Source organism: Otolemur garnettii, unplaced genomic scaffold, assembly GCF_000181295.1.
Source record: "Otolemur garnettii isolate 467f Iridium unplaced genomic scaffold, OtoGar3 scaffold00009, whole genome shotgun sequence".
NCBI lineage: Eukaryota > Metazoa > Chordata > Mammalia > Primates > Galagidae > Otolemur > Otolemur garnettii.
The window spans coordinates 25908537-25932935 of record NW_003852404.1 but is presented as its reverse complement, the minus strand read 5'-3'; the positions used below and the strand labels follow the sequence as shown (position 1 = coordinate 25932935).

The following is a 24399-nucleotide window of genomic DNA, read 5'->3' as shown; positions in this document are numbered from 1 at the left end:
AACTCTAGCAGAAAGTATGGGAAGAATCTCTTAATCTTATTGCCTAGGAAAAGAATTTATAAAGAAGACTCCCCTGGCAATTGCAGCAACAATAAAAATAAAAATGCAGTTGCAGCAACCTGATCTAGTTAAAAAGTGTCTATCTATCTATAATGGATAACTTCATCCTTCTTTACTTTTGTTCATTTAAAGTCCATGGTGTCTGATATGGGCAAAAGACATGAGCATAAACTTTTAAAATGAAGATATACTACTGGCTAACAAATACATAAAAAATGCTCAATGTCTCTAATCATCAGGGAAATGCAAAGCAAAACCACAATGAGGTTAACTTAACTTAAGTGAGAGTGGCTCTTATTAAAAAGTCCCAGAATAACAGATGTTTTCATGGATGTGGAGAGAAAGAAACTCTTATGCACAGTTATTGGGACTGCAAACTAGTACAACCTTTGTGGAAAGTAGTATGGACACCACATCAAAGAACTAAAAGTAGGCCTATGATTTGATCCAGCAATTCCACTACTTAGTACTTACCCAAAGGGGGAAAAATTCTATTAAAAACACACTTGTACTCAAATCTTTATAGCAGCATAATTCACAATTGCAAAGATGTGGAAATAACCCAAGTGGTCACCAATACATGAGTGGATTAATAAAGTGTGGTATGTGCTACCATGAAGTACTACTCAGCCATAAAAAGGGCAATCTAGTATCTTTTGCAACAACTTGGATGGAACTGGAGACCATTCCTTTAAGTGAAGTGCCCGAAGTATAGAAAAATAAATACTACATGTACTCAATACTAAAGTGAAGCTAATCAATCAACCTGGGCGATATGGAAGTAAAACTCAGTGGAAATCAGTCAGGGTGGTGGTGGCTGGGATGGGTAAATTCACACCTAAAGTGTGCAAGGCGTACTCCATGAGTGAAAGGTCTGCTCATAACTTGGACTCATAAGGCACAAAAGGACTATATGTAGCCAAAATGTTTGTAGCCCCACAATTTTCTGAAATTTAAAAAAGGGTTGAAAAGACTTCTTGATCATCAGTTCAAGTAAACTTTATTAATAGCAATGCACCCTTCAAAGGATATTTAAAACAATTGGGTATATACAGTGGAGATATGAAAAAGTTTTTGTTTATATGCGTATTTTCCAGCCTTATCTTCAGAAATTGAATCCAGTGGCAAAAATTTGGGAAGCATTTCAGAAATTTTGATTTAGTTAAGCTCCACAGTTGGGTCAGATTTATATGGAAAACAGTTACAAAACACACTTTTGGGACTACTGTGTAAGTTCAAAAGCAATCATTGGGTTTAGAGAATTGTGTTATTAAGTATTTAAAATTAGCATTAGTATTAGGTTTTAGAGCGTTTGGGTATAATGGCATTTTTACATTTTTTAAGTTTTAGATTTTCATTTAAAAATTAATTTTTTCTTGGGAATGGAATTTTTTTTCCTTCAATGGAAGATACCACATTTTCAGACATAAAGATGAAATCATTAAATCAATGTTTGCTAACCTAAGTTATTATCATTACAAAGGGGTTTAGGAATTGTGTGGAGGTACTATGGAAGCTGGAGACATTTTGAAATATCATTTTATAATTAGTTGGAACTTTTACTTTTTTTCCTGGAGAAAATATCTTTTTTTTTTTTGTCCTGAAAAATCCATGGTTTTTCTTATGGAGAGAAAGATTTTGGAGAGTGGATGACATTGCTTAGAGATTATAATTTTAATAGACATTAAACACCACAGAATTGTAGGAAATAATTAGCGAACACTATCTTGATGCACTTATTATCATTTTTGGAAGCATTTTCATCTTTTAAATATAGAATGTTAATAAGAAAATGCTGGCAAATACTATTTTAAATGTGGATTTGGAAACAAATCTAGTTCTACTTTCGTGAGTTTATAAAATAATTTAAAAATATACATATATATTTCATGTAGGACGAATATTGTGTTGCATTTGGTCTTTTCTCAATTATAGCCATGTTCATTGAAACCATGTTCACTGAACCAGTGCAGGAACTGAAAATGGAGTCTTGTGGAGACAAATGTCAAATATACTTTTCTCAGCAGTTGTTGAGCTGCCCAGTTCTTGATGGGGTACAATTATTGTTTAGGTGTTGATTCTAGCAGCAAGTTAAATGGAGGGGATTTGACACCTAGTGTTTTCCAAGGGTTAGAAATAAAAACAAAGAAAGCAAAACAAGCAAACACACACCACCAGAGCCCAAGCTTTGATTCTGGAGTTAATTTTGTGAGACCCCATGACTAAAGCTTTTCTAGTGCTGCACACTGGCTATAAGCAGGAGGCAGGCCAGAAAGAGTAGCTGCTGGTACATAATTACATGGCTGCCTCTGTCTTCTCTGGGAGTTTTTAGACAGAAATAATGTTACTCTTGAGGGTGCAGAGCTGGACTTTTGTGCTTTGGTGGTAACCAGTCTTAGACGAGAATGAGCATGTCATGCTTCAGTGCCACTGCTTTTAGTATTTATTGTTTGTAAGCGTGATTTTGAGAATGTTGCTGGAAGTAAGAAGGAGGAAGGGAAATAGGTATTGAAACAAACAATAATAAAATAGATCTATCACTGGAACTCTCTGTGCACAGGCAGTGAAGTGATTTAAGATGAGTTGCACTTTTTTTTTCTTTTTAAGGAAAAACACAAGGTGAAAAAAACAAAATGTTTTATTTTACTGTCCTGTGCACAATAGTTTTTACTTAAGTCTGGCACATTTTATTACAGTCTTCTTTAAAAAAAATTAGTGTTATTTAATACCAAGGATATGTGTCAGTTTCTGGCGTGAGGTGGAGTTGACATTCTAAGAATGTGTAAGGAATATCGGTGCACTTTCAATATGTTATATCCTTGAGGAAATGAAGCTCTGAGCAATTAACACTAGAAGCCCAACCAAAGGGTAATTTCTTGAAGACAGGCACCAAGTCGTATACATTTTTCTATACTTCCAAAGGTATTTTACCCAGGAATGACCATTAGGGGTAGAGAACCTGTGGCCTTGAGGCCACATGTGGCCTTCTGAATCCTTGAGTGTGGCCTTTGTCTGTATCCAAATTTTGCAAAGCTCATACTTTTAATAAATGGATTTGTTCTGAAAAGTTTGCATTGGTTGTAGGGCTGCCCTTGGGGATCTGGAGGGCCACACGTAGCCATGAGGCTGCAGGTTCCCCACCCCAGTGAGGGTTTGAGCCTGAAAGGGCCTTATACATTTCCTTTTGGCAGAGTAGTCAGTGTCAGTGGCCATATTATTGGTTGAGGACAGTTATGACTCTGCTTCAGGGATCTGAGCGGTTGAATTGCTAATGAGCTGTAAGCTTTCATTTTCTGGGTGTCCTCTACATCCCTTTGTCATCTGCTTTTCAACGCATATTCTTTTAAACTTGGATTAAACAATTGGATTTAACGTACTCTACCTTGAATCTTTTAAGTTATTTTTAAAACAAAAAATTCTAAAATGATATTATAGATCCTTTTAATTTACTTCATATTCTGTTATATTTGCATGTTTATAGGAGAAATGTATTGGAAAATAGAGACAAAAGTAAAGAAAAATCGTTCAGAACCTCAAGAGAGATCTCTTCTCAGGAGAGCTTGGTTATATTTGTATATGTAGTTATCTTTCAGATAATTTTTCCATATATGAATATACATCCATAGTTAAGTAAGGAACAAAAAACCCTCTTAAACGTGATTCTTTCTTCACTTAGCAGTGTATTAGGAACATCTTTTTATGCCACTAAATCTTGGTCCAACACTTCCTAATATTCCATGTATGGGATGTCACATATATATTCAATAAAATCATATCTATGATATGTAGTATGCACAGACAATGCTTAATAATTTGAATATATTAGGCATGAGTATAAATCCTAACAGCTAAGTTTTCCCACAAGAATTTTAAGAATTCTTTTTTTTTTTTTTTGAGAGTCTCACTATGTCATCCTCGGTAGAGTGCCATGGCATCATGCAGGGTTCCTCAAACTTTTTAAACAGGGGGCCAGTTCACTGTCCCTCAGACTGTTGGAGGGCCAGACTGTGGGCCCTGCGACGAGTTGGCTGCTAAGCAGGACAGGCAGCTGCAGCAAAAACACCCAGCAGGCCAGATAAATGTCCTACGTGGGCTGAATGTGGCCCGTGGGCCGTAGTTTGAGGATGCCTGGACAGCAACCTCAAACTCTTGGGCTTAAGTGATTCTCTCACCTCACCCTCCCAAGTAGCTGGGCCTACAGGCACCTGCCACAATGCCCAGCTAAGGAATTTTGAGAATTCTCAAAAGGGATTTGAAATTGAGTTGAATTAAACATCCTTAGAAGTCATTATTATGCTGGTGACTCTTTTTAAGTGTATTTTAACATAAAGTTAAAGAGATTTTTTAAGAATTCTGGTTCTGCCAATAACTTTCTGAGGGATGTTCATCAAGTAACTTTTCTGATCCTTGGTTTCCTCATTTGTGCGTTGAGTACAGAATTCTTAACACATAGAATGGAGAGAATTAAATGAGGTGTTATGTGTAAAGCACTTAGCACAATACTAGGTACAGAGGAAATGCTTATTTCCTATGCGATTATTGAAATCACCCCAAATTGTTAAGCAGTTTTCTCACCCTACAAGTATCTTCTGGTAACATAAATTGAGAGAATCATTTGTTTAGTCTTTGTTTCTTTTTTCTTTCTTTTTTTTTTTTTTTGAGACGGAGCCTCAAGCTATCCCCCTGGGTAGAGTGCCATGGCATCACAGCTCACAGCAACCTCCAACTCCTGGGCTCAAGCGAGTCTCCTGCCTCAGTCTCCCAAGTAGCTGGGACCACAGGCGCCCGCCACAACGCCTGGCCATTTTTTGGTTGCAGCCGTCATTGTTGTTTGGCAGGCCGGGCTGGGGATTCGAACCCGCCACCTTAGGTGTATGTGGCTGGCGCCTTAGCTGCTTGAGCCACAGGCTCTGAGCCTAGTCTTTGTTTCTTAAGGGACATTATACAAGATGCTGAGGACATAAAGTTAAACAAAGTAGGCTCCCTAACTTTATGGCACCTATAATCAGGTACGGAAATTATGTTAGAAGAGAAATTTATAACACTCTTCTGATTATACCATTTGGGTAATTTTGCCAACTTGAAAATAGTTGACCCATAAGTATCAAGGAGCCTTATGTGAGTTCATGGTTTCACTAGTTTTGGTTTTGAATTACCTGTTCCAGTAGGTGATCTGGTTTTAATTATTTGTTTCAGTAGGGGTTCTGGTCAAAGAACTCTGGGAACAGAGAAAAGGGGAAACTATTGCCCATACTCAATACAAGGCCTAGGTGAATCGAAAGTTTTCATTTTACCAATGCTGAGTACACTACTAAATTAAACATCAGTAGGACCTTGTTAGCAAATAGATCTAGTTGTACTAGAACGGAATTTAACTGTGGGTTTTCTTTTAAATCTGTTTATAGCATTATGGTCTTGGATATAGTAGTTTAATTTGGTGAGGGGACTTGATAATATGGTAAGTGAAATTTACAAATGTTGTTTTGCATCCATACATCATTATGAAACCTACAAGGTAATGTTTCTCAGTAACATTAAATACTTTATCTCAATCCTAATTTGGGTAAATATTTAAAAGAATATTATATGCAATTTTGGAGAAATTATAAACAGAGGCATGCAAACAATATGGAAGACCACGGTATTTGCCAAACTGTATCTGTGCTTTCAGGCCTTTTTTTTTTTGGTCTAAGTTAGGTTAAAAAAGAAATTCATGGAGATGTGTATACGTAGTATAAGACATATATAGTGTGAGTGTATAAGCATGTATGATGTAAGATGATTTAGATATTTATGTATCTAGATGGGTGGATATAGACATAAAGCATGAATTTTTATAACTTAAAAGGGATCTTGCCAATACGCTGGGAATCACTATGAAAGGTTTTTGATTTTTGTAGTTTGGGGGCCAACAGAATTTGAAAACTTTGACTCTTTCAACTGTCAACAGTGTTTGACAGACCTTTGAAATTTCATGGCTATTTAGTGCAAATATGAGGGTGTTTTTTTGTCTGTCTATCTATCCATCTGCTTAGATTCTTTGACATGTATTAATATAGTGTGTCCTATGCCATTGTCAAAGTAGAAATTGATTCATTTATCCTGTTTCTTTTTTTAGCACATAAAAGTATAAGTTCTTTTATATTAGAGAGGGAGAAAATAGTGGTGGGAAGAGATGAGAAAGAGAGAGAGGGAGAAGAGTGCAGAGAGCAGGGAGTGAGAGAGGGGAAGATGGAGGTGGGGGAGAGAAAAGGAGCCAGAGAACAGTGCCTGCCACATCCCAAAGAAAGGAAGAGGGTCCATGCATCCCATTTCTAACATAACATTCACAACTGGCTAGCTATAGTGAATAAATTCATATGTATATTGGTGTGTTGATTTGTAGGTGCCGATTTAAATCTTTTCTGATCTTTGATGATTTTTTAGGTGAAAAAATTAGTTTGTTAGTTTTTATCTCACACTGGATACAATAACTATCTAGTTTGGAACTGTGTGTAAGAGATATAACTAGTACTTCTTATAGCTCTGATATATAATTTCCAATAGTCAAAATAGTACTTCACACTCTATTATAAACTGTGAATTTCAAGTAGTTCATGCTTCCGGATCTTGCTTTACCTCAGTTAATTCAAGTTCATTGTCATAGACTCACCTACTCCCAAATAAAAATTCTGTGGGTGGTTAGAATCATGTGGTTTTTGCTCCTTGTTAGATTTAAAACAATAAAATAGAAAAAAGGTGAAGTGCTTTGTGACTTTATTTAGTTGCTGTAAATGATACATTTTAAGGTTTTTCAAGTGAGCGTTTTTGTGGTTTGATTTTTTTGACCATTTGTGTCACTCTTGCCTATAGCAGACTTTTTTTCCTCCTGTTTGTCTTAGTAAAATTATTTAAGAAATACTAAGTCAAAGATCATTTAAATTTAGTATTGAAGTTCAAGTCAGTTGGAAAACTGTAAACTATAAACATACTGGGTTATATTCTGAAGAATGAAGTTTACATTCCACCTTTAACCACATACCAGCTCTGTGACCTTGAGCAAAATTGCTTTGCTTCCTCATTTTGTTCATGGGTGCCATGGTCATAATAATAATAACCCAAGAACCAATTCTGGGTTATTATGAGAGCTTAATATTTGTCTGCCCTTTAGAACAATGCCTGGAACATACTAAAAGTTCAGTTAAGGTATTAGTCATTATAATTAACAGTTTGTGTATTTACAAATTCTTATCTTTCTATTGAGTGAATACTTCTTTTGTTTTATTTGCTGTCTTTTACATTTCAAAGATGGCTTATGATCAGCATTTAAAAAAAAAGATAATAGATCCTTTGGGAGGTTTAGGCGGGTAGATTGCTTGTGCCCAGGAGTTCCAGACCAGCTTGAACAAGACTGAGACCCTATCTCTACTACAAATATAAAAAGTAGCCAGGCATTGTGGCAGGCACCTGGAGTCCCAGCTACTCAGGATATTGAGGCAAGAGGATCACTCAGGATCACTTGAGTCCAGGAGTTTGAGGTTGCTGTGAGCTATGATGCCACAGAACTCTACCCAGGGTGACAGAGTGAGAGTCTGTCTCAAAAGGAAAAAAAGATGCACATAAAATTATGTTACTTATACATGGTAAGATGTATACTTTTTGGTATATGCAGGTGTTGTCTAAAATGACCTTTGTATTGGAATGAATATTTTCTTTCTGGCTTGGGACAATTTAGCACTCAATTAAGAATGAAGGAAGTTTAAGGTTTAGATTATACGTTCTTACACCTGGGATGGGACCTTTTGGTTTAGTGTCTTCATTTTACGGAAGAGGAACCTATATCTTTGCATGTTTGTCTCCTCAAAGATCACACGGTGAATACATTCAAGTTGGGTCTGGAAAGTGTTATCTTTGACTCATTAACCTCTCTTTCTATTTTTTACCCCCATGTGGAGTATAGAGTTTTTGACAGTGTTTGAATAATAATAACATTCCTATCGACAATAGAAAAGACATAAGCACCACTGCTCTCGAGTATTCACTGATAAAATGAAAGTGGCATTAAGAAGATTCTAGTGGGCTGGCATCACTTCTGGGCAAGTTAGTTGACCCCCAGTTCTCAGGGGCACACTGCTGTGCAGATTGTAGTCCTGGTAGCAGAAGATCCAAAGCTTCTATCTCTCTAGTCCATCCCTCTGCTCTTTGCCATGTAATTTTTCCAAAAAGAGAAACCTGAATGCAGAAGAGCAGATTGCTATTTGAGCCAAGAGCTGTTGAAACATTAAGTCAGAATTCTTCCTAGAAATCAGTAGACTAAGACTGTGTTAGCTCATGTTTCATATTACACAAGAGAAAATAAACTGAAAGGTCAGTTGAACAGTTACAGCATTGCCCTTTTCCAAGGTAATCAGCAGAGCATGTAGCAAAGACCTGAACAGGAGCGTGACTGGAAAGAGAGAGGCCGATAAAGAGGCTGGCAGCTTAAAGTGCTTGGGACAATACTTGACACTTCTAGGCCTGAGCAGATGGGCCATCTCACAGGGCTTACCTTCAGTAATTCTGATTTATTGCATTTAGATGAATTTTTTTTTTTTTAGTTAGGCAGCCAGGTTTTCACTTTGCCAGAAGACCTCTAGAAATTTTAATATTGACCATTAATCATACCTCTGTAAATTGCAAGGGCAATATATTATTAATTTGCTTGCAACCAAGAGACAAGGCACAGTGATTAAAATTAATTTCTAGGTACATTTTGTTAATTTATTCTAATTAATTAATATGTGAAGAAGTCAAAATATGTTAGCATTAATGACTGTATAGGAGGTTCTTAGGTTGTGTCATTAAACATTATAGTACAGGCCGTCCTCAGGTTATAAACCAGATAGGTTCTGTAGGTTTGTTCTTAAGTTGAATCTGTAAGTAGGAATAGGTACATTTACTTATTACCAGACTAGCCTCCATTCATAAGTGTGAGTTGCACATAAGTCAGGTGTTCGTAACTCAGGAACTACCTGTATTTCCATTATTCTGAATGTAGAATTCTAGAAATAAAAATTATTTCAAAAAATAAGGAATTGTATATGGCTTTCTAAGTGATACCACTAAGTGGGCTGTGTCCAATTTTTTTGTTTATTGAACATTTTATTTTATATTTTTGATTGTTAAATTTAGGTCTAGAATGATCTCAGCAATAATCTCCCCTGACTCCCAGCACCAGAATTAAGAAAGAATATTTAATAAATAATGGCCACCATTTATTTTCAAGATACTATTTTAAGTACTAGTAACTCAGACTTTTAAAAGATAACCATTTTGAATTGGCTTCATTTTCTCCACACTAAAAGATTTAATGATTTCTGTGTAATCATAATTTGTATATATACAAATATTAGAGACTGAAAGTGGCATATTTCCCTTGCGTTTAACTTTAGATTAAGTAAGAACAAAATTATTAAATAGCTTTTATTCTTTAACATCAGAAAATAAGAGACCAGCTATTTGCTTTTAAGTATGGTCTGGCCATGTGTTTATTACAGAGGTCACAATGTGTTTGATTGTGTTTTAGAGAGAGTACAATATGAATCAGATTTAAGAAACGTAAAAATTAGTGGCACACTTAACATTTGCTTACAATAATGAAATTAATGTTTAGATCTTATTGTACTATTATTAGCATGGTAGAAATATTTCAATTCTTTCAAGGTATTAAATTTTCTTTTTCTACTCAGGAACCTCTTCATATTTTGTTAAAAAGGAAAAATGAGACATACAATAAAATAATTTGTCTTCTGTGGGCTACTTGTATAGGTGTATAAGCACAACCACCCTAATATCAATTATATTATTGTTCTTATTTTGTTTTATAAATGAGTAAGCTGAAATTTTGATGTTATTTACTTAAAAATCTAAGGTCAGTCGAGCCTGTCAATAGAACATAGTTTTTTATTTCTAAATCTGTTCTTTCTTGAGTGTCACTATGCTTGGGACATAATTCCACATATGAAACAACTCCCAAATCTCATGAACACAGGAACTGATAAAGATCGTAATAGTGAAAATCTGCTTGAGTGAAAACCACAGACCTTTATGAGCTTATCAGTTAGAGGAGAAATGAAATGATGGGAATTAACTGTCTGCCATTCACTTTTAATCAGTTCTCCAAGGTGGACCTAGAGTTCAAAGTAGTTTGCATTCACCTTAAATAGCAATGCCTGCTGAGAGGGATGTGTTCTGACTCCGGGCAATGGATGGGATGACATCCCCACTGGGTCATCACGTCCTCAGTTTATAATTTACCTGAGCAGATCTATGTATATGATCTTGATATATACCCAAGTTGATGAATTGAGTGAGATAATATATTTCCTGGTATAACCAGTTGCTTGGTCACTCAAGACCTTCAGGAGGAAGAGTGAGGAATTTTCTAAGGACTCTTTCCTACTTTCTATTTCTTATTGATTCACTGTCTTGTGGATCTTTATTTCTCTATACATCCATGTTTTAATGCTATAACTCAATGTTTGTAACCCCTTAAAATTCAAAACCCTAATTCCTAATATGATGCTATTTAGAGTTAAGGCCCTTGGAAGGCAATGGACTAGGTCATGAGGGTGAAGCTCTCATGCTGGGATTGGACTTTATGAGAAGAGACAGTGGAGAGCTTGCTTTCTCCTCCAGCCTGGGAGGACATAATGAGAAGATGGCTGTCTGGAAACCAGGAGTAGTCCCTGCCCCTCCCTGTTCTCCATCTCAGACTTCACAGCCTCCAAAACTGGGAGAAAACAATGCTTCTTGTGTGAACCACCTCGTGTATAGTAATTTGTTATAGCAGCTCAAACTGACCAAGACCTGCAGTGTCTGACCTTTTTAGGTAGCTGCTTGCATGTCACAACCTCCATAGGCCAGAGAAGCAAAGCACAAGGCCTGGAGGGCCAGTGGGGACTAGTGAATGAGGAAAGCACAGTATATGAGGGAAGCACTAGACCTGTGCTAGTATAGGTCTAGTAGAGTTAGTGAATTACATCTGTTTCATGTTTTAATAGACTTCTGATTTTCTGTTTAGTTCAAGTCTTACAATCTTATTGAAAGTTTATTAATTTCATATACTATATTTATTCATTATTTCATGCAGAAGGTATTGTGCTGAGCATTTTAGGTACATTATTTCCTGTGATTTTCAAAGCAACCTCAAGAAGTAGGTTCCATTATTATTCCCATTTTGCATTAGGAAATTTAGTTTTAGTTACAGTTGGTAATAGGTAAGATTAGGATTCAAATTCAAGCATTATAATCCTAATCTTACATCTAACTCTAACCATTGTATCACCATTGCCAAGAGCGAATCTGGCAAATAATAGGTACTCACTAAATACATGTTTGTTTATTGAGTATTTTTAAGGTGCTTGGAATACATAAGGGTACAAACCAGATAATTGTCCTTGCTTTTGTGGAATTTACATTATAGCTACTTTGTCTTCTGATTATAAATCTTTGTCAATACTGTATATGTATTTGTATCACATACAGTATTACATATGTACGTAAATGCTCTCTTTTGTACTCTCTGCTCCACTATCTTCCACATTGAAGAAAGTATCTTGAAGGTGCAGACTCCGTAGTGCTTCCAACTCTGTGTTCTCATGAGTAGCACAGTTCTGCACATACAGGAATGTTTGTGTGACCAACAGATGAACTCACTACTCCTTGTCACTTTTACTCAAATGGCCCTATTTTTTACTGTTTCCTGATAGGTCAGTCAAGAGTCTTTACTAAGTTGAATACAGATTGGAAATGCTACTGGAATTTTGAAAATTTGTGCATTTACTTTGGTGGTTGATGGTGCTTAAACATTAGGAACAGCTTTGAAAAATAAGAAATCAGGTGCGCAGCGATGAGATTTTAGAAATTCTTTACTTAAGAACAGGAGCTGTAAATTGTACTTAGTGGTCTATTGAATAAAGATCTTGTTAATGTATGGGCTTTACCTTCTGAACGACACCCTTCAAAGTGCTTCCTTTAAAGCATGTTTCTGAGCCACCACTTATTTCCTCTATAAAGTCTTCAAAGGTTTTTATGTTTTACTCGATTTATTATCTGATTGAAAACCCTCTTTTTTCTCCTGATTGGCAATGGTATTAATTCTTCTGCCTTCTTCTGGTCTGACTTTACACAGCTAGTCATCATGTCAGCAAGAACCATCCAGCTCTTACACACATAATGCCTTTCTTGGTCTTTTCCTAGCTGTCAAACTGTACTTCTCATCTTTCAGGATAGAGCACAAATGCTGGGCACTCCCTCAAGGCTTCTGCGATCTCCTCTTCTCCCACTCAGAGCCACTGGTTTTTTCCTGTGGTCTTGCTTATTCTACTGTTAACACTTGCTTATCTCAGCATTGTTTAAGATCCTAAGAGAAGGATCTTGTTTGATGTAACAGGATTATGAGCATATAATAAATAGCTTTATCCTACAATTGATATGTTGGGGTTTTTTTTGTTGTTGTTGAATAATTCCTCCAATTTAAGAACATAAAATATATGCGTTATGGTCTTAAAACCTAACCTACATTGCACAGCTTTAGCATATGGATCATAAGGAAGAATGTTTCTGACGGACACCTGAAGTTTTTAAAGAATGATTTGAAAAGCTACTTTTTCTTTCAAAAACACTCTACTCTCCCCTCCTTTAAACATACGCTACCCCCTCTTTACCTATTAAAATTCCTCTTAACTTTTATTTCTGTGCTTTTTCTTGCTTCTACTCTGTGTTTCCCATAGGAAGCAGACGATAAAATAAAATCTCAAAAATTAAGCAAAGGAAGGAATTTTCCTCGGGGGTTCCTTGGGTTTCAGGCCCATGAGAACCACTTTAGAATGGATTCTATATCCATGACATTTCCAGACAAGGGGTAATCCATCTCCCCTGACCTATCTCCTGTGTTTATAACTTTGTCTGAAATTAGAGCTTTAGTGCTGATCTTGGATGAACCATTTATCTATCTTCCGGGAGAACAAGGCTTATAGCCTGTTTCGTGATTTTTTCCATACCTATCACCTGCTACTTCTTTATAGCAAATTTCTGTCCCCCATCAATCTAATCTACTGAATATTCTTTTAAACTTTCCATAATCCATACATTCTAATCAATTTGGAGTCCCTCATTACTTGTGGGAACTTGTTAGTTGCTGTTGTAGTTGTGTCCCACCTGCACTAAGTAATCTTTTTATCGCATGAAAGAAATGGAAAGGAACCTCAAATACTTTTGGAATCTGAGAGAAAGAATCTTAACATTGCTAATAAGTGCCATGCACATTGAAATCTAAATCAGAGTTATAGGTAAAATTGGTAAACTAAAAAGCATATAGAAGTCATGCCACTTTCAGGTAGAGAAAAATTCTGGCCAACATATATTGAACACTAGCCTATAACTCTTATTTAGATTTTAATGTATATGGTAATTATTAGCAATGTTAAGATTCTTTCTCTCAGATTCCAAAAGTATTTGAGTATCCTTTCCGTTTCTTTCATGCTATCAGAAAATTACTTAGTGCGGGTGGGACACAACTAAGAGTTAGACCAAAGCCACAAAAGAGAATGAAATCCTGCCATTTGCAACAATATAGATAGAACTGGAGAACATAATGTTAACTCTAATAAGCCAAGCACAGAAAGACAAATCTCGTACATTCTCACTCCCATGTAGCAGCTAAATATTGATCTCTCGGAGACAGAGTAGAACTGTGATCACCAGAAGCTTGGCAGGGCAGCAGGGAGGGGGAGATAATGGGGGGGTGGTCACTAGGTGCAAAAATATTGTTAGATAGAATGAACAATATTTGATAGCACAACAAAGTGACTATAATCAGTTAGGATATAATTTAAAATAAGTAAAAGAGTAGAATTATAATGTTCATAACACAAAGAAATGGTGAATGCCTGAGGTGATGGATACCCCAATTATCATGATTTGATTAATTCACATCATATACTTGTATCAAAACATCACAGGTACCCTATAAAGATACATAATTATTATGTGCAAATAATAATTGAAATAGATATATACACACACATATAAAAGCTTTGAATGTTAAAGTTATTATAGAAGCTTAATAGTATATTTCATGGACAAAAGAAAGTCTTAGAAGTAAAAGAAAAGGAAAGGCAGATTTGATACTAGTGTCAGTCTCTAGAAGGACTGCACACCATCTCCCCATCTGTGGTTGAAAACCCAAAGGAGAAAGATAAAAAGCTTGAATAATTTGGAAAAGCCAAAAGTAGCCATCTTTGTGTGGAATGCTCCAAGGTTTATATACCTCATGTTCATTGATCAGTCCTCCAACTTGTTTCCCATAAGGCAAAAAGAGCTAGACCCAGGTATGAATGGAAGCTATTTAAAAATGCCAATACCTATGTACATAAACTCAATTCAATTCAAGATGGGAGAGGGGAGAAGGGAGGGAGAGAGGAGAAGAGGGAGGGGGATTGATGTCCTCCCACTTATTGGGCACAGCGTATGGCTATATGACACACCTCTTCCTTGTGGGCGGGACACAGCTACAATAGTATCTTTACCTAACAAATGTAAACACTATAACCTAATTGTTTGTACCCTGGTATTAATCTGAAATTAAAAAAATATATAAATAAAAAGAAAAAAGGAAATGTTTTATATTACAGTCGGCTTTCTATAAATTAATAAAAATCAGTTGATGTATACTAGAAAAAAGATTAATAACCTTATCAGTAAAAGAATAAAGGGCTTTCTTCAAACGTTAACTGATTTTTAATTTGAAATTTTACCTGAAATATACCTTTTGTGATTAGTTTACCTATTGCTGTTACCTTCTTGACCTTGGATAACTTATAAATTTATCTGGGCCTCTGTCTATTCCTATGTAAAAAGGGGATTATAAACATCCAAGTAGGGATCAAGTCTGATAATATTTATAATAGTTCTTTATATCTATGTAAAATGCTAGTTCTTATACTAACTTCATTTTATATTTTTGGTTACCAAAAATTTGACCTAGTTCTTAAATATCGTATAAATTCATAGCAAAATATTAAGTGAGAGGACTGTAGTAGGAAGGGGCACAGGCAGGATGAGCCTGCTGTAACCTCAGGCATTTTCTTTTTTGAGCCACAAAGATTTCAAAGTAGAATGTGTATTTCTGTATCGGAACCTATAGGGCTGACCTTGAGGCAGGATATTCAGTTAAGAGTAATATAATGCTATAATCCTGTTTCCCTCCAAATGTTAGCAAACGGGCATTAAATATCCTATACAACTTTTTGAAAATGGTAATTTTTTAAACTTAAACTTCAAAAAATTCTAAAATCTATTTTTAAGATATTGTGCCCACATTGACAATAAAATTATTAACCCATTTATTTAACCTCTCAAAGTTCATATCTTTTTTTTAAACATCAATTTTTCTGTTGTTATATTGATATACATGTATATTTTTTTGCTGTAAGTCCAAATTTTTTGGTTGGTTGTTCCATAATGTTTGATCATTTTATTTTATGTTTTTACTTATACCATTTAATAAGGATTAGAGTTTCTGAATACTTAGAAGCATAATTGACTGACAGCTAGAAGAGGTTAAAAAAATTTTTTTTTCCCTCTTACTATATAAAGAATTTGTATTTAATATCCCATGAGATCTGCTTTGTGTGTCCAGTTCAGTATTTTAAGTATTTTGAAGCAGTTGAATTAGTAAGAGTTTATGAAACATCTGGAAATTTTTGTTCTTTAATAATTACCTGACTGGGAAAAACATCCTTGATTAACAGTGAGTTGTAGCTATCACATAGAAGCTGTTGCTTTCAGATTTCTGCTCTTCTGAATTGTTTCCATAATCCGAAGCTAATCTCGTTGATCATTCTTTTACCATCAGTTTTGGACGTTTATGATTCTTATGTGGGGCCAGCTACCCATATTGATGCTAACTGCCTGATTTCTGTGAGTGGTTCAGTTTGCGTCCGCTGGCAAATGAGGGACTGTCCACGAGACCTGTGTTGATCTTGGGCCCGATTCTGCATCAGCACGGAGTCTACATCATTTCCTAATGGCTCTCCTGTAATTTATTGCTTGGATAATCTACAGTTTTTTCACCTACTTTCCCTCTGCAGAATAGGTATATTATTTTCTATGGTTTGGTATTAAAAATAATACCATAATGAATAAGTATCTTTGTATACAAAGATGTCTTTCCTTTTTTGTGTGTAATGCATATCCAAAGGACAAATTTCTAAAAAATGGAATTATTTAGTTGAGAAGTGTGATTTTCAAATTTTCATAGATGATGCCAAATTGTTCTCTAATTTATATTTCAACAAAGAGCCTTTTAAAATGCCTCTTCCCCTAACCTCCCGGCCTCGCCCCTCTCTCCCCCAAGTATAGAACTATATCCCAGCTGCAGACTATCTGATGTTTACTGGTCCTTTAGGTAGAAAATTGAATTTTGAAGTTTAGGTTCATACTTCTCTACTTAGCGTAAGTTTGAGCATCTTTTCTAATGTTTATTGGTCATTTGTATTTTTATTTTTCTATGAATTCCTGGATTTTCTTACTTAAAAAAAATTAAGGCTTACCATTCCAATCTCTCTGGAAGTTATTTGGTTTTAGAGATCCGCTTTTGTAATGACAGACTTATAGATTCAATATTTTATTGAGTAAGCCATTCTTTCCTTAGTGATTTGAACTATCTTTTTATTTTGTATTTAATTTCTATATATGTGCTTACGTATTTTAGAAACTTAGTTTTATACCATAGATTACTTTCAAATAGTTTCGGTTTCCTAAATTTTATAAACAGTTTTACATACCTTGTAAAATTCCTATAAACATATTATATTCTTCAGAAGTATTTTACTGTTTAAATAATGTAAAAAACGATATAGTTTTAGAAAAACTGTGTATTTTTTAAAATGGGGCTTGTCATATATAATTAGAATAATGCAAGGGAGAAAGTAAAAAGAAATCTCACCAAAAAAATCTTCACTAATATTGAGAATATTATCCTTTCTGGTTTTATATGATTGTAAGTAGATGGATAGAGAAAAAGCTTGGTGGGACAAAATTGTAAATTGTAAATTTTACTCATTTATAAAATGAGTCAAATAAATGTGTTTAATTTATTTCTTCTTTATTTTTTATAAATTTAATTTATTTTAAACAATGAATCTGAAGTGAAATGAAAAAAAATCATTGAAATTCATATACAGCTTTCTTAACCTTAATAGATATTATTTCCTAAATGTCTATTTAAAATAAATAAGGAAATTAAAAAGTACAATGATGGTAACTTTAAATTTTAGTCAGTATGGAGTGATTTTCTGCTGTAAAATCTCATCCTCCTTTCATTCACCTCGATCCATTTTTTGTGATCACATTCATACATTTCTGTAATTGTCTATTTGTGATCCTGTATTTAAATACTGAGTGCTGTCCATGCTCCTGTAACAACTGTCTACTCCCATGTGTATCTGTTTTTAAAGTTTCAATTGCCAATTGTTTTTAATGGAAAGTACTTTATTTTTCTTTAGTAATAGTTCTTACTGTTGCAAGGTAACATCATTTTAAATTAGACAATATTTAAAAAATCCCTTAGCTTTGAGTAGGAACTTGTCTAGAATATTCTTAGATTCTTAGTTTTTCTTCTTAGTGTTGTACGGGGTTGGCTTTATTTTTTGGCCTTTAATGTCATGTTGCCTTTTTCTGGCTGGTTCTCTATAGAAATATTTATCTTTAGAACTTCAGTTGCTTGAACTGGGATATGTTTTGTCCATGTTTGTGTGTGTGTGTTTCCCAGAGTTTCCTTGAAACATGGTATGCTCTTTTTAATATGCAGACTTAATTCTTTACTGGAGACTTTAGTAAGTATTTAGAGTACATGGAAGTCACTAATTATATTTGGTTTATTCATTTAAACAGAGATTTCTTATATTTCATGCTATATCCATTTTATTTAGTTTTATTTTTTTAGAGTCAACAACTATCTATGTTTGGATCAGTTTTATATGTTTTGTATATCTCTAAGTTTCTCTTAATATATTCAATGCTTTTGTTTTTTTCTTTTCTATTTCATTATTTAAATCTCTATTTATTTAACTAATAATTTGCTATTTTTGCTATATGGACATTTTTTCCTTGCAGATTCTAATTTATTCATTCTTTTTCCGTGATGCATAGTGTTCCTCCATTTGTTTTCTTAGATCTACAGTCTCTTTTTACTTCTTGTTTTGTTGCTTTGTCAGGTGTTGTTTTTTGAGTTCATTTTTTTTGAGACAGAGTCTCAAGTTGTCCTCTTGTGTGGAGTGCCATGGAGTCATAACTCACAGCAACCTCAAACTCTTGGGCTTATGTGATTCTGTTGCCTCAGCTTCCCAAGTAGCTGGGACTACAGGCACCTGCCACCTGCCAAAACACCCGGCTATTTTTTGGTCATAGTTGTTGTTGTTTGGCGGGCCCAGGTTGGATTTGAACCCACCAGCCCTGGTGTATGTGGCTGGCTCCCCAGCCACTTGAGCTACAGGTGCCGAGCCTTTGAGTTCATTTTATTTAAGATGTTATATAGTGTCAATCATTTGTTAAAAGGTTCATTTTTTTCTAGCTAAATAGGATTGTTCATGATTATTCAGCTTCTCAAATTTGGCATATTCTCTTTGTATCCTTTACTTGAATTTATACCATCCTTCTGGGAATTTCTTACCCCTCAGGGTTTGGGAAGATGTGAAGAAGCTTGTTGGCATTGCCCAACTCATTGTGCAGTTCTGGAAACTTTGCCCCCGACAAACAGCACCTGCCGTTCGGTTTACTTCTCCACTTTTACCCATTTCTCCATGATTTGCTCCTCTCCAGTTACAGGGTGTTAATAAAAATAGGCAATACCTCTTGGTGTCCCTGTAGAGAATCCAGGGGACCTGGGAGAAGGTTGGGGGCAGGCGTGTGATATTCTTGGTCCTGCTTGGGAATCTCAGGTTTGCGCTCCTGGCCACTGGCTTTGTAGTTTGATATGATCTATGTTGTTGTCATGTGTAGTTGCTACAGGGAAGGACCAGGCAAAGTGAAGCCTGCAGCCCCAATCTGGCTTGCCATGTGCTTCTGTAAATAAAGTGTGATTGGAATGCAGCCACACCCACTCACGAACATATTGTCTGTGGCTCTTTCTTGCTTCAGAGATACAGTTAGTTGAGTAGCTGTGACAGAGACCATAGGGCTGAAAAAACCTAAAATATCTGCTGTCTGCCCCTTCACAGGAAGTTTGCCAAATCCTGCTGTAGGGTAATTTTATTTATTTTTTGCTAGATTTTAACTATTTTACTTTCATTTTCTTAGGAGTCAGGAGAAAGATGTCAAGATTCTGTTTCGTTGTGTTATCTTGATATGGATGTTGCTATGATGCTGGTTTTAAAAAAAATTCATGGAAGAGCATAATCATTATATATCTTCTCTGTTAGAGAAATGCTTGAAATTATACAAAATATTAGTTGGAATTTATTTGAGATTATAATGACTGTATGTTTCCATGTGAACTTTACCAATAAATGAAATTATTCTTATTATATTCCTCTTTAATGATATTTTTTTCCCTAAGACTGAAGCAGCTACTTAATTACAGTAGCTTTTCTAGATCACTAATTTTCGAATTTATTTCCTTTTGCACTTTCTCAAAAGGTATAAGCAGTTTTGCCAGACTTTGGGCCACATTGGAGAGAATGAAGGCGGTATTGATAAGTTTTCCAGAGGTTATGAATCCTTTGGCGTCCACAGATGTGCTGACGGTGGTTTATACTGCAAAGAGTGGGCCCCTGGAGCAGAAGGCGTTTTTCTTACTGGAGACTTTAGTAAGTATTTAGAGTACATGGAAGTCACTAATTATATTTGGTTTATTCACTTAAAACATAGATTTCTTATATTTCATGTATTTAACTATATGGAGATTAATGATTCAATGATTCAATTTTATTAATGATAAAAGCCTGATACTTATCAGGCTTTTCAGGTAAAGCTGTAGAATTTGTTGAGTTTTTATCTTCCAGAGGTCCAGCTGTTTCTGCTACAATATAACATATGTACTCATGAAAAATTTTATATTCTATAAAGTCACATATCAGAAATAATAGGGCTGTGAGGAAACCAGTATTAGGAAGACTACTTCAGGGCTGGGCGCTATGGCTCATGCCTGTCATCCTAGCACTCTGGGAGGCCAGGGTAGGTGGATTACTTGGAGATCATGGGTTTGAGACCAACCTGAGCAAGAGCAAGACCCCTGTCTCTAAAAATAGCCAGGTGTTAGGGTGGGTGCCTGTAGTCCCAGGTACTTGGGAGACTGAGGCAGGAGGATCCCTTGAGCCCAAGAGTCTGAGGTTGCTATGGAAGTATAGTCGTCCCTCTGTATTCATAAGGATTGGTTATAGGACCTCCTGCAAATACCAAAATCCTAGGACCCTCATTTCTCTTATATAAAATGGTGTAGTATTTGCATATAACTTATGTATATCCTCCTATATATTTTAAATTATCTCTAGATTACTAATAATAACTAATATAGTATAAATGCTACATAAATAGTTACTATATTATTCAGAGAATAATGACAAAACTAGTGTCTTCTCTATTCCTAGAGAGTGACCCTTCTCTCCCTCTTACACATATTTCTGCTTTGCAATAAATGCTCCATGTGTGAGACTGCTTTGTAGTTGTGGTCATTCTACCATTGGCTTGACTCAGGACCAGTATTCACTCCTGACACTGGAACCAGGGGACATCCAGACAGGCCCTAACAATGTTAAAAAACAGACCTTCAAAGACCAGCCACAAAAATCTCATTTCTACTAATAGATAAATTGACTGTTACTTATGTTTACTTGAAAAATAATATTGTCTTAATTTTATGTAAGTAATTAGCCATTATTTGTGATATCTTTTTAGAAGAAATAAAAATGAAAGAATATGTAGACTTTAATTCTGTATTTTGGAAAAACATATTCGTAATCAGAATATTTTACATATTGTTGTCCTGTTTTTCCCCTTTTCTAATCAGTTTGAAATTGACTGTACTAAGCATGTGTTTTTCTCCAGGCTCCTCATAACATCACTGATAGTGTCGTTGTTCTAGTGTGTGTGTGTAGGTGTATTTGCCGAGTGATCTGAGAATATTTTAAGTACCAGTGCTTAGAATAATCATATCTACATGAAATAGTGTGTCAAAATAAAAAAGTATGGGATTTACAATTTGAAAACACAGTTGCACTCTCTAAAAGACTGTTGTTCATTTGGCTTATTGGGGAGAAAGTTGGTAACACTTGTCGTAGCTGCCTGAGTTGCTCTGGGTACTAACTAGATTGTGAGCATGAGAAACTTTATATCTTTATTCAGTGCTACAGAAATATTAATTAGGAAGATTGAAAAATGTGCTTTCATTTGCAAAAGTCTTTTTTTTTAATTAAAATATTTGCCAGTTCTTTCAAAAGGCCTGTGAGCCTTACAAAAGTAAGATAGTCTGTGTTTTGCTAAAACTGAGGCAGATCTGGCTTTTGTCATCCACATGTTAAATGTACTTAGAAACTAAAAGTTGACCTTCCATTTGATCCTGCAATTCCATTACGAGTTATCCACCCAGAAGGACAAAAATCATTTTACAACAAAGACATTTGCACCAGAATGTTTACTGCAGCCCAATTCCTAATTGCCAATTTGTGGAAGCAGCCAAAATGCCCATCAACCCATGAACGGAGCAACAAATTATGGTATACGTATAGCATGGAGTACTATTCAGCCATAAAAATATCTTTTATATCTTTTTTGTTAACCTGGATGGAGTTAGAACATATTCCTCTTAGTGAAGTATCTCAAGAATGGAAAAAATGTATCCAATGTATTCAATACTATTATGAAAACAATATGTAAACACTTATACTCTTATAGGAATGATAAGACTAATATAGTCCAACAAAGGGTAGGGAGAGGAGCAAGAGGGGAGGGGAAGGGGAAGGTGATTGGTGGGAGGAGTGAGGACATTTGGTGGGATCTCGCTTAATGTGCCCAATGCAATGTAAGTGAACAAGTAATGAACAGGATTTGTAAAGAAGGTTTAGACATGTTGTTTTGAAAGTGGGTTGTGGCTCTGCAGCCACCTAGTCCTAAAGCACACAACTTGAATATAAAATCACCAAAGGAACAGATGATGTTGCATTAACCTGAGATTTTTAAATTTACAAGTGGAAATAAAGGAAAATCACAGCTGGTAGTAAAAAAAAAAAATGTGCACAATGCAAGGGTATATTTCAAAATAACTAATAGTAAATTGTAAATGTCTAACCACAAAAAATAAATGGGGATGGTTATGGTGATGGTTATGTTAATCAGTTTGATTTAAGCACATTGTATATCAAATCAACACACTGTACCCCATAAATGTATGCAGTTGTGATTTAATTAAAAATTAAATTGAAAAAAAGAGGGCTTAGAAAACACCTTCACTTTAAATATACTACATGTATTTTTCTTTATTTGAGAGAAAATGAAACAACCATTTCTTTTCCTTCCAGTATTTTTAAACAATTAGTTTTTTAAGCAACTAGCAGCTGCTCCAACAACCCAGAAGGACAGTGTGTAGATAATGACATTCATCAGGATTGAAATCTTACACCCAGAAAGTGTTTCTGGGAAAACCAGAACTACTGAAGGGTTGAGATAAATTTCTAAAACTTTGAATCATCTGCAATGCAGCCATGACTCAGTCTTTAGGAAATTAAATGAAATTTAAAATATACTTGGAGTTTTGGTTCTAAATCATGTTTTTGCAGATTGCTAAATAATTGAAGAGAACTAGCTGCTTTCCAGTATCGAGATGATAATAAGAGAGAAAGGCAGTAAACTACATATGTCAATATAAAATAATTGGGTTTCTATTCGCTATAGCAGAAAACATTTCATTTAAAATTACTAAGTCTGGGAGCTAGGCACTTTTCAAATAACATAATGTCTATCATTGGTAGACTGAGAAAAAAAAACAAAACAAAACTCCCTGACTTTTGCACCTATAGAAAAAGAAAACACTGATATTTTTGCAGAGTGGGGAAGACACCAAGGAGAGTATTACCTGTTTTCTAGACCAAGATTGTCTGAATTTTTTTTTCCAGTTATACAATTACTGAGAAATTAACAGGGTCACAGAAGACTTTATATTTCTTAAGCTCACATGTTCTGAAACGGTGCTACTCAGTGTGAACCAGTGGGATTCTGTGCGCAGTAAGCGGTTTGCAATGATTTTGGTAGCAACTGGGAGCAAACATTTAGAAACTTTGATAGCAATTTCACAGGGTAATTTTGTTTCTGTTGAATCTACTAATGGTAATACAAAAACTAGGGCTTGAATTTTGAGCTCTTTTTTCCCTTTGATTTTCAAGTAATTCCTTTTATTCATTTTATATAAATATTGGTTCTATGATCGAGTTGAAGTTTTAATAAAAGGCAATTGGTCCATCATCACAGATCGTTTGAGAAGGACTGATCTGAAAATTAGTGATCGCTATTTTTTGGTTTAAATGTTCTTGTGCTTGGCAGGTATAGTTCTATTTCCATTCTTTGCCTTCTCTTCTTTCAACTTTCAATACAGTTCATGGCGGCTGTATTAGTCAGTGCGGCATGTTACAAACAACTCCAACATGTCAATGGCTTCCTTCTTGCTCCTGTTGGTTGCAATTGTCCCCAACTGTCAAAGTCTTCCCCAAATCTAGGATAATGGGACAGCCCCCAAATGAGACATCCTGATCTCATGAGAGAAAGAAAGAACAATGGAGGGAACCTGTTGATGGCTCTAAAACCTTCAGGTTGGAAGTTTAACTTGTGATCTATGCTTCCGTTTCATTCACCAGGTAAAAATATGGCCAAACCTAATGTCAGTGGGTCCTGTTAGCAGAATCCTCTTTTATGGAGGCTTGTGAAAAATTGGGCATCATAATACATGACTACAGGGGCAAATAGCTTTATAATATAAAATGTAAACTTTCTAGATGTTTTGATTTTGTAAGTTTAGTCTTTGTGGAAACAGAGTTGTTTAGGTAGGGTAGTTCTCTAGAATTAGATTATTGAGAAGATTTCTTTAAATTTCTACTGACTTGTGCAGGTGTCCTCAAACTATGGCCTGTGGGCCTCATGCGGCCTGCCTAGGACATTTATCCAGCCCGCCAGGTGTTTTTGCCGCTACTACCTGTTCTGCTTAGCAGCCAACTTGTCCCAGGACCCACAGTCTGGCCCTCCAACGGTCTGAGAAACAGTGAACTGGCCCCCTGTTTAAAAAGTTTGAGGACCCTTGGACTTGTGTATTCCAGCAGTTTCAAGGAGTCTTTT

The 24399-nt window shown here is 35.4% G+C and overlaps 1 protein-coding gene across 1 annotated transcript in view; it reads left to right on the top strand.

The window, feature by feature from the left end:
- The window catches only part of GBE1 (1,4-alpha-glucan branching enzyme 1), a 254749-nt gene that overhangs the window by 27816 nt on the left and 202534 nt on the right, over nt 1–24399 (top strand). Inside the window, exon 2 of the mRNA XM_003783924.3 lies at nt 19720–19889. Coding sequence (XP_003783972.1) covers nt 19720–19889 — 170 coding nt within the window. The remainder of the gene's footprint in view (nt 1–19719; nt 19890–24399) is intronic.